The sequence below is a fragment of the Bombus vosnesenskii genome, unplaced genomic scaffold, assembly GCF_011952255.1.
Source record: "Bombus vosnesenskii isolate JDL3184/JDL3185 unplaced genomic scaffold, Bvos_JDL3184-5_v1.1 scf7180000013305, whole genome shotgun sequence".
In the NCBI taxonomy this organism is placed as follows: Eukaryota; Metazoa; Arthropoda; class Insecta; order Hymenoptera; family Apidae; genus Bombus; species Bombus vosnesenskii.
The window spans coordinates 2,368,367-2,379,701 of NW_022882954.1; the positions used below are offsets into that span (position 1 = coordinate 2,368,367).

Here is an 11,335-nt window from a genome sequence, read left to right on the forward strand (position 1 = left end):
TTCCGTTTTGAATTTTGCTTATAACTTCGCACTGATTGCAATAAGTGATGCAACAATGATTTGTAATGTATGATCAGTGATTAATGTATATTAAATTCAGAGCACGAAAAATTTGGTTTTTGGAGATAATTTAAACAAGTATCATACTGTAAATATGTCTTGTAAATAATTACATATATTTTAAATTATTCCGGAACTATATCAGAGGGCACCACTTAACTTAGTATTTCTGAATTGGATGAGAGTCGTTTGGATAAGACCGTTTGAAAGCGATTTGTGGTATGAGAAAAAGTCTTATTGTGGAGTGCGTACTATATAACGGTATTTCTAATTTCATTATAATCGAATATTATCTGTTAATTTTTTTTAGCGATCATTAAGGGAAGTTTTGTACTATATTCTGAAAATGTTTCGATCGAAGAAGGATGTTGACCGACACGTGAAGAACATTTTTATCAAACTTAAAGATTCAGGAGAGGTGAGGTTATTTTTCAGAAGAAAACGTCGTTGTTCCAAAATATATTTGTCCAAATATATTTATTAATTTTTTATATTTAAGTACTCAATGATTTCTTAAAATTATCCTTTCTTTTATTTCAAATGCACTTTGTATGCATACTAACTCATAATATTTCTATCTAATGTCAAATTGTATAGCACTGAAGGCCTTGACTTGATTATGAAAAAGATACATACATGCACATGCACTAACCTCTATATGATGGTTTAACGGTTTTTTACGACTTGAAGCAAATTTTGATTTTATATGTATTTAAAAAACATTTTTATACTTATTCAAATATTTTTTTAAGAATTCAGTTGTGTAAATATTTATTCACTCTAATATATTTGTTTTTGCCTTTTCTTTCTTTCTTTTCTTTTTTGATGTTTACAATATTTTGTAATTAGTAATTTTATTAGTTATAATGAAAATTTGCATTTTTAATATATTTTGTACATAATATCTGCATTTCTTTTTCAAGAAAAAGCTTCGATGTTATAATATTGCAAAATTATATTATCAAGTTGGAGACTATGAATCTGCAAAAAAATATGTTTCAAATTATTTGGAAATAAGAGACAAATCTGCAGGAGCTCATAAATTATTAGGTCAAGCTCTTGAAGCTTTGGGCCAGAAAGAAGCAGCCTTTGTAAGATATAAAATATCTCTTGAATTAGAACCAAAGCAGGATGATCTTCTCCTAAAAGGTATAGTTCAATATTTTTAATCTATTATTTCTTACTTTAAACTCACATATTAATAATATTTTTTAGTATGTGAGCTGTTGTCTGATATGGATATTAATACAGATATAAATAAGATAAAATATTGGGTAGAAAGAGCAGATAAGAAATTTCCACATCACGAAATAGTTTTTGAGCTAAAGGAAAAATTGTTAACTTCAAAAACACCAAGTGGTGATGATGATGATTTAGAAAAACTTATTATATGTACGTAATAAAATCTCTACTATATAATTACATGATTTTGTACAATTTAATTTAATTTGTTTATAATAATGTAATGCGTTTTCTTTTTAGCTGAATTATCAGTAAAACAAACAGATGTGCATCTACAAGTGAAGTTGCTCAAGTATTATGTAGGAAATCATAGGCTTGAAGATGCATATAACAAAGCAACCGAGATAGAGGCAACACAGTGTCACAGAAATAATATCATTTGGTATCAATCATTAACTGAATTACTTGTGAAGTGTAAAGAGAGTAAACAGTCAGATTGGACATTTTGGATATTTTATATTTCTGTGTTAGAAAGATATGCAGCACTTTGTCTTAAAGAACAGAGTAATGTTATTAGAAAAAGTATAACAGATATTACACAGGCAGTATTTAAGTAAGTATATTTGTACTAGGAGTCATATATTTTATTAGAAATATATATATATATATATATATATATATATATATATATATATATATATATATATATATATATATAAATAACTAATATTACTGAATTAAAACATTCATATTGCAGTTTTGATCAAAGTTTACATGAATGTAAATCAAAGAACTTCTCTAATCATCCTGTTTTTATTGAACACATGTTATTACACATGTGGGGTCAATTACATTTTCATTTAGCATGTTTAATTTTACGTAAAACTAAGGCTGGTGAAGATAGTTGGTCTGAAGCAGGTAGATTGTGTGGACCTCTTTTATTAACTGCATTACATGTAGCACCTATAGATCCTACTGCTGTATGGACTATGCATTTAAAAGATAGACTTAAGAATCTAGTACATGTTTGGTATAGAGAAGGATCATACAGATATAGCCAGGCAGGTCATGTACTTCAAGATTATGCCCGAGATAATACTAAGAAATTACTAGATAAAATCGATAAATTTTGTACAAGTTCATGGCGAGAACGGGTATATCAAAGAATCTTTATTGGTCGATTGTATCAAGATGGTAAGACAACATCATATTTCGTGAACTCTTCAGTTTCAAATCCACCATTACGTTTATGTTCATTTAATGAACTAAAAAGATTTGATGAGATATCCGAAGAAGTATGGCCAGATTCATTACACCATCAAGTTTGGCTTGGTTTAAGAGCTCGGCCCCACACCTCACAAAATAAAGACAATGAACCGCATCCAAATCAAACGTCACGTGTTTTCTGTGAATTACAGTTTTCTGTTTATAACTTACACCAAGCAGCTCCTGAAAGTTTAAGTCGTCTCGATATTGATGCATTTTTAAATGCTGCTATCTGCACTTCTTCTGTACTTGAAGAACAGCAATTGAGTGGGCTTTTAAACCCTGAAAAATTACCTACATTGCCCGCAGATCTTACTAACACTCTCTGTACTAGTGTTCAAGAACAGTGGTGGTCTTATGCTTATAAAGTATATTCTATGGATAAACAAAAGCCATTGGACGAAGATGTTGGAGAATTGAGATTAGAATTACAAAGAGGCTTAGAAGTAGTACGTTGCCTTGGAAATCACGGATTGCATCCTGTTCTTTTAGTTCATTTAGCACGAATATTTCATTATAGAGCAGAGACATTGAAAGAAATAGATCAAGAAAATAATGACATACCATATTTAGAAGCACGATCTGAGATGTATTGGTCGGCTGCAATACCACTTCTCGAAAGATTACAAAATAATCAAGTTATTCGTATAACTAATTCTAAATTTTTTAACTATCAAGGAAAAGAAATGAATAATGTAGAAATAATTAAAGCTTTAGAAGAGGGTAAATTGCTTCTAGCTCAACGATTTGTACGCAGCAAACAATATGAAAAAGCAATAGATGCACTACAGGCTTTGAAATGTCCAGAAGCTTCAGTTCAACAGGGTCAAATGTATGAAAAGCTTGCAGATGAGATCATCAATTCTATACCCAAGGAAAGTTTAACATCTGAAATGAGATCACAACATATAATCATGCTCTCAAAGGCAAGAGAATGTTTTTATCTAACATTAGATCGCTTGCGCAGTCCGGGTACAGATCCAAAACATCCTTTAAACTCATTACTTTCCACATATATTTCCAATGTTGAAAATAAATTGAAAAGGATTGATCCAGACCTATCACGAGGTGACTTAAGCAGAAATGAATGCGATGGAATGTCGGATGAAAGTTATTCTTCTGCTCATAGTGCTGTTGATCAAACAGCTACAAAAATATCAACATTAACGGGATTAAATGCTTCAATTAATATTCTGAGTACACCACAAAAAAACATACACCGTACACCAAAACAGTCTAGCACTCCTTGTAGGGCACAACATCAGGATATATTGGATTTATCTCGGAATCGCTCTGAGGCACGTCCGAGTCCTGAACGTCTTGACGCTCAAATTCGTTCACTAAATCAAATGATTCACGCAAAGGATAATAAGATACAATCGATAGCAGAGCAAAATAAAGCTATATTGGAATTGAACAAAACAGTAATGGAGAAAGTCGAAAAATTAGCAAAAGAAGTAACAGAATTACGAAAAGAATTTCAGAAACAACGTACTCAGATTAATGTTAATGTTAATCCGAATCTAGAAGAAGATTTGTGCATTTTGAACGAAGATGATTACAATGATTTAAATTACAACGCAAATCAATCAGGCCCCGCATCTTCGATATCCGGGAACATGTTTCAATCTTCTCATAGACATCCATATTCTCAGTTGGTATATCCTTCAGCTACTTTTCAAGGATATTATCCGGCAGGAATGTCATTTAATGACCCAAATGCACAAGCTATTCCTTCTTTATACCCTCCAAATGTTTATTCAATGCCGGTATTGTATCCTAATACGAGATCGAAAATGCCTGAAAACATTCTTCAACAAAGCTTATTTATGCCACCAACAAATCAATCATTGCAAATTCCACTGCAAAAAGTAGAAACATCAAAACCAGAATCGATTATAAAAGACGCTCCTGTAAATAAAATTCCACCAGTTAATGTTGCTATTACCACTTCTGATACACTTCCAACTACAGCACCAATTGTTCAACCAACACTTAGTGTAACGATTCCTCCACATTTCAGACAAAGTAGTTCTTCTACTCCAGCTGCCACTGAACAATCTGCTCCACATTGTTATCAAATTTCTATGCCTTCCCAAGCTACTATACCAACAACAGTAAACTTACCACCTTTGTCAAATACTGTTACAACTACTCCAGCAAATCTTTCTGTATTAGAGACATCAAAGCAAGATACTATCTGTTCAACTGGATCTCCAAACAGTTCAGATCATGAACATGATCCAATTCCGGATTTTGTTCCTGTTATACCATTACCCGCAGAAGTTAAAGTTACTACTGGAGAAGAGGGTCAAGAGGTACTGTTTTGTGCAAGAGCTAAACTTTACCGTTTCGTGGATAATGAATGGAAAGAACGTGGTATAGGAAACGTCAAATTACTTAAAAATGAAGAAGGAAAAGTTCGTTTACTTATGCGCAGGGAACAAGTATTAAAAGTATGTGCAAATCATTATCTTGTACCAGATATGGAGTTAACTGCTAAATCAAATAATGAAAAGGCATGGTTTTGGGTTGCACATGACTTTGCTGATGGAGAATTAAACCTAGAAAAGTTTTGTATCAGATTTAAGACTGTTGAAGAAGGTATTTCCTTTAAGGAACATTTTGATAAAGCTAAAGCAAGTCTTACATCTGAGAAAATAATTGAAAGTATTGATAAAACATCAACCAAAGCTAGTACTACATCGAGCAATATTAAAAAGTCGGAGAAAACAAAATCAGATTTAAAAGCTATAGAACGAACACCATTTGTTTCTGAACAAACTGTTCAAAAACAATCTATTGATGTGACAGAAACCATTACATCAGAGAAATTAAAAACTAATGTACCTACAACAGTTATTGGTGGATTTTCATTTACATCAACACCAATTATTCAAAAAACAACCACTACAGAATCTTCAAAAGTTCCTACTAAGTCAGAAGTTAGTCCATTTGCCGGTTTTACATTTAATAAGACTGTAACGAATGCTGAAAGTTTTGCAACTACGACACAAAAAAACTCGACTACTGGAATAATAGCTGCATCACAGTTTACTTTCCCATTTACAAAAGCAACTACACCTTCTCAATTAGGGGCTACAACAGTACCAACTGTTAGTGTTCATAACTCGTCAATTTCATCTTCACAACCAATCAGTACTGTTGTTACTAGCGAAAATACTTCTGTTAATACTCCTCAATTTTCACTTAGAAGACCTTCTGCTCCTGCTCCTGCTCCTGCTCCTGCTTCTGCTCCTGCTTCTGCTCCTGCTCCTGCTCCTGCTCTTGCTCCTGCTTCTGTAAATTCTACTGTTCCAACCTTTGCTTCTGCGGGTATTCAAGATACAGGCAAGTCTCTTGTACAAACTGAATATGAAGAAATGCTATTCACTGAAAAGATTAGCCTTCAGTATTACAACAGTGATGCCAAACAGTGGGAAAACAGAGGTACTGGACAAATAAAGATTTTATGGAATCCAAAAACGAACAAAATTCGTTTATTAATGATAGATGAAAATAGTTTGAAAGTTTGTTATAATTATGATATTTTTGCAAAATGCCCATTTACACTAAAAAGTAGTAGTAACACAATTGTCAATTGGAATATACAATATGGGTTAGACAACAAAACAGTAATGTTTGCAGCAACATTTAAAACATCCAGTCAAGCATCTCAATTTTATAGCATAATTACTAGCAATCAGCAAAAGATGGTAAACAATTGTATTACAGCAGAAAAATTAAAAAAGCCAGAAACTCTTCAAAATACACAAACAAACAAGATACAGACTTCCTTGTCTGAAATGTTTAAGCCACCAGCAGGATCATGGGAATGTAATGCTTGCTACACAAGAAATACTGAATCGAATGCAAAATGTATAGCTTGTGAAGAACCACGTTCTTCTGTGTCGAATAAATCAAATATCTCAAATATAGTTACATCAAGTCAAATACCTCTTTCACAAATGTTTAAACCACCTACTGGCTCGTGGAAATGTAAATGTTGCGATATTGTTAATGCAGCTGAAAGTAATTATTGTGTTGCCTGTGACACACCAAAAGATCTGTCTCTTCCACCTAAACCAAAAACTGATGGTTTTCAGATAAGTACAAGTTCCTCTGGAGCTACACCCACATTTACGTTTGGTATTCCACAAGATACTACTAAGAAAAGTACAAGTGGATTTTCATTTCGTTTACCTACCTCTAATGATGTTTTTATAGATTCTAAATCTACATCTTCGATAGCTACAAAATCTGATGATAAAACAGATACATCAAATGCAAAATTTGTTTTTGGAACACCAGGAAAATCGTTTGGGTTCAATTTTGTGTCTAAATCATCTCCAACAAAGTCTGGTGAAGAAGAAAATAGTGAAGAGGAAGTGGTGGAAAGCGATGACATTCATTTTTCACCCATAATTCCATTACCAGATAAAATTGAAGTTAAAACAGGTGAAGAAGAAGAAGAAGTTCTTTATAGTCATAGAGCGAAGTTGTTTAGGTACGATAAATCGGTAAATGAATGGAAAGAACGTGGTTTAGGTGACATAAAATTATTACGACACAAGGAAACGGGCAAATTGCGACTAGTAATGAGACGAGAGCAAATATTAAAGCTGTGTTTAAATCATTTTGTGCTTCCAAATTTGGAATTGAAGCCGAAAGATGAGAAAACATGGATGTGGAATGCTGCTGATTATAGCGAAGGAGAAATCGAGCCCACTCTCTTTGCGTGTCGCTTTAAAACATCCGACATTGCTAACGATTTCAAAGATGTAATTGACAAATCAAGGATGGAGCTCCCACCCATTGAAAAAACTGCTGAAACGAAAGTAGAAGCATTCACCAAAGTTTCACCTACACGAGATATTGAGGTTCTGTACGAGTTGAAAGTAACACCTGAAGAAAAACAAGCTGCATTAAAGTTTCAACTTCCAGAAAACTTCTATGCGTACAAACAAAAGCCAGATTGTCCTGGATGTAGAGGCTGTAAAGAATATTCTGATGTATCGTTATTTTCAGATGGAAATTCTGGAAAAGCAGCATCTACATCAAAAACACCTGCAGAGGATCAAAAACCTCTGACTACTACATCTGGGATACAGTCACTTTCAAAATCTATTAATTTAAGTCCCGCATCTAACGAATTCACAACTGTTCAAACACCTGTTTCAAATACTGATACAACTGTTTCTTCCATTTTCAAGTCTGGATTGCATAGTACAACCACGTCACAATTTGCAACGAATTCTCTCTCTACAACAACTACATCAAGTATATCATTTGGGAATACTAATACGATCACATCAAGTGATAAGAAAACTGGTTTTTCATTTGTAATGCCCCAAACTACATCTACTACAAATGAGATACAAAAATCTACATCTGATACTTTAACACCTGAAAATTTAAAAATCTGTAGTCCCACTAATTCTCAAGGACAGGTATCATCGACTACATCTTTTTCATTTATGACATCGTCTACAACACCTACAACATCCATATTTGGAATGGCAAAATTAGATAATACAGGAAAGAATATTTTTGGTGGAATGTGGAAAAAAGATTCTTCTGGATTACTTAAGCCTACTTCCATTAGTGTCAGTACAAATAATTCTGAATCAATGTTTTCAAATAATTTCAAAACTCAACCAAAAACAAATACAAATACTGCAATGACATCTGTATTTGGTGCTAGTACTTCTCTTTTCGGATCTTCTGCATTGAAAACTAGTTCTGAAAGCTCAACCACAGGTTCATTATCATTTGATACATCTGCTAAATCTACTAATTCAATATTTCCTAATACATCTACATCATTTTCGTCCAATTTATTCTCCGGCTCATGTACAACTACATCATCTTTTACAATTTCAAATCCTGTGACAACTAATATTTTTGGAACATTAATACCAACAACAAGTGAAACACAAGAGGACAGTGATATTGCTTTCTTGCCAACGACAAATGTGTCATTTTCAGCTATAGCAGCTCAAAATCCCCAGATAGCATTCAAAAAAGGTACATCTTTCATATCATTATCCGTATGATAGCAATTTAAATTAGTAAGAACTGATAACATTATTATACAAATAATTTATTTCATAGATCCAAATTTTTCTTTTGTTGGTGCTGGGTCAGCTGTATTTAATTCAAAATCAAAATCTGCGCAAAAAACAAAAGAAGTTACAGCAAATAAAAAAGATGAAAATGAAGAAGAAGAATACGATCAAACCGAAAATGATCAAGATCATGATCCTCATTTCGAGCCTATTATACCTCTGCCTGATATTATCGAAGTACATACCGGAGAAGAAGAGGAAGAGAAAGGTATAATTTAAAATAACTGTTTGAAAAGATTAATGTATTTATCTTTAAATGATCACATATTTGTTACAGTATTTTGCGAAAGAGCTAAATTATACAGATACGATAAGAACATGTGCGAGTGGAAAGAAAGGGGTGTTGGAGAAATGAAAATTTTACATCATCCAAAATATGACCGTTACAGATTGCTGTTACGACGAGATCAAGTTTACAAAGTAGTATGCAATCTCTTACTTACTCCAGACATTGTCTTTACTAAACTCACTACGAATGATCGCTCTTGGATATGGGCAGGCATGAATTATGCTGAAGAGCAACCATGTATAGAGCAATTAGCAGTTAAATTTAAAACTGTAGAACTGGCAAAAAATTTCAAGGATACAGTTGATAAAATCCAACAAACTCTAAGCGAAAGCCGTAAGGAATAAGATGAAAACCTCTTGTTTATAATGCTTTCCTTAGTTTATAATCCTTGCTTGTGATTGCATGTGTATTCATTGTATGTTATATGCATACTATAAAAAACATATATTTCTTCATTATTAAAAAATATTAATGTATCTTTATTTATATACATAAAATGTAATACTGTTTAAAAATATTATAATTTAATATCAAATATGCTATAAAGAGGCAATCATACAGAGATCATTGAAATCGTACGAAGACATGTTTTGTTACCTTTTAAAGGAACTGTCCAAAAAATGTTTTTTGATTAATATATTTGATTGTAAGTTTAATTGTGATACACAAATAATAATATTGATTCATCATATAGACATGTATAAAATTATTTTATTAAAACATATTTAATTCCATTCAACTTTTATTATTTGTAATGAAAGAAACAAAATACAAGACATGACAATAGAACTATTTTATATTATACTTCATAATGGATAAAGTTTTACTATTAAACAAATGTACTGTTATCATAAATTTTATCAATATCTATTGATTTTTTGTTAATTTTCTAGTAATTTTTAAATAACTGTCAATATTTATATTAAAAACTAACTTGTACAAATACATATTTTAGTTGCATAACGTTGAATAAAATGTAATTTACGATACAAAACGCAATTTAAATTATTTTCACCAATTAAAATAAGTTTTCCTCAATTTTAAATGTGTTCAATATTTATACATATCTACATATAAGGTGTACTTTTATAAGGTAACTTTATAGGATAGTAGCTTTTACACTAGCTTTTTGCTTGCACATAGCGTTCATATTATTTAATTAGAGTAGTTATTTCGATACAAATTTATGTTTTTTATATAAATACAGGAGAAAAAAATGTAGAAGATAGACCAGTAATAGAAGAACCAGAAGATGGTAAAAATGAAGAACTAGACGAAGAAGAAGGCGATGAAGGTGAAGTAGACGTTGAAGTAAATGAAGTAGAGGATGAAGAAGAAGAGGAAGATAATGATGATGATGATGATGATGATGATGAGGAGGAGGATGATGATGAGGATGATGATGAGGATGATGATGAGTATGATGATGAGGATGATGATGAGGAGGAGGAAGAGGAGGAGGAGGAGGATCAGAACTCCATTACTTTTGAAAAAAGTGCTTCTGTGTTTGCTAGAAATAAAAAAGGTGGTTGGAACTTTGTTGCATCAGGAAATTTAATTATTTATTATGATTCTAATATTTTTGGTGAAAAAATAATATTAAAGGCAGATGAGACAGATGAAGTTGTAAGCAACACAATTATTAGTATGACAACAAACATGAAGGTAAAAGCATTAAAATTATGTTATGTAACAATTTAACTGATTGTGAATTAACTAACTGTCAGTTATTATTTTATAAAGGTGAATGGTACACGATGCACTTGGACGGCAATTGATCATGCCTTGACACCGCCGACAAAACGCACTTTAAGTGCCACTTTTTCCTCAGTACATGTCGCACAGGAAATGTATAAACATTTTCAATAAGTAAGTAAAAATTTGTATGCAATATAAAAAGAAAATGATAAAAATTAATTATTGATTTCACCAGGGGGTAGAACACGCATTTCAAGCACACATCAGTGAACCATTCTATGAAGAATAAAATAAAATGATTCCTCATATTTCTTATAATAAAGTATTATATCTCTTGTAAACAAAAATCATTTAATTTTAGTTTAATTTCAATTTATAGGATAAGTAGTTCCCAATTTTATCCTTTTTTATGGGTGTAACTGTATAATAAATAATTGTACAAATTATCTAGGAGTTTATGAAAATAAGTAAATTTTCGTCAATTGTGATGCATTTCGCTCGTAAAAAAAGATACATGATAAATCAAAATTACTTGGTTAACAATTACGTATCTAACTGTAAGTTCAAATTTAACATGTGATATTTAAAGAACTTTACTGATATTTATAAAAATATTTATTACAATAAAAGTGCATGTATGTTCCAAGTGTTCATTCCTTTAATTAAGTAACCTCCTAAAAAATAAAATTCCATCTGTGGTAACGGGCAACGA

General features: G+C 31.8%; 1 protein-coding gene across 2 annotated transcripts; it reads left to right on the plus strand.

Moving 5' to 3' along the window:
* The first annotated feature begins 91 nt into the window (after nt 1-91).
* On the plus strand, nt 92-11,269 carry LOC117234473 (E3 SUMO-protein ligase RanBP2-like). 2 transcript variants are annotated; one of them, XM_033495715.1, is made up of 11 exons: nt 92-304; nt 371-478; nt 984-1,209; nt 1,276-1,452; nt 1,543-1,855; nt 2,000-8,535; nt 8,623-8,844; nt 8,914-9,258; nt 10,133-10,590; nt 10,669-10,794; nt 10,859-11,269. In XM_033495715.1, the coding sequence occupies exons 1-10, from the start codon at nt 239-241 to the stop codon at nt 10,792-10,794; spliced, it is 8,577 nt and encodes a 2,858-aa protein (XP_033351606.1). In that variant the 5' UTR covers nt 92-238; the 3' UTR covers nt 10,859-11,269. The 2 variants fall into 2 exon arrangements, with proteins under 2 accessions (XP_033351606.1, XP_033351607.1); XM_033495716.1 differs by having other exon boundaries at nt 139-279.
* Nucleotides 11,270-11,335: the final 66 nt, after the last annotated feature.

What these genes read in the sequence shown, in the direction of transcription:
- LOC117234473 (XM_033495715.1), top strand. Translation starts at nt 239, where the DNA reads ATGAGAGTCGTTTGGATAAGACCGTTTGAAAGCGATTTGTGGTATGAG. An exon ending in CCAGATAGCATTCAAAAAAG is followed by an intron (nt 8,536 to 8,622) that starts GTACATCTTTCA and finishes TTTATTTCATAG; the next exon opens with ATCCAAATTTTTCTTTTGTT. An exon ending in ACAAACTCTAAGCGAAAGCC is followed by an intron (nt 9,259 to 10,132) that starts GTAAGGAATAAG and finishes ATATAAATACAG; the next exon opens with GAGAAAAAAATGTAGAAGAT.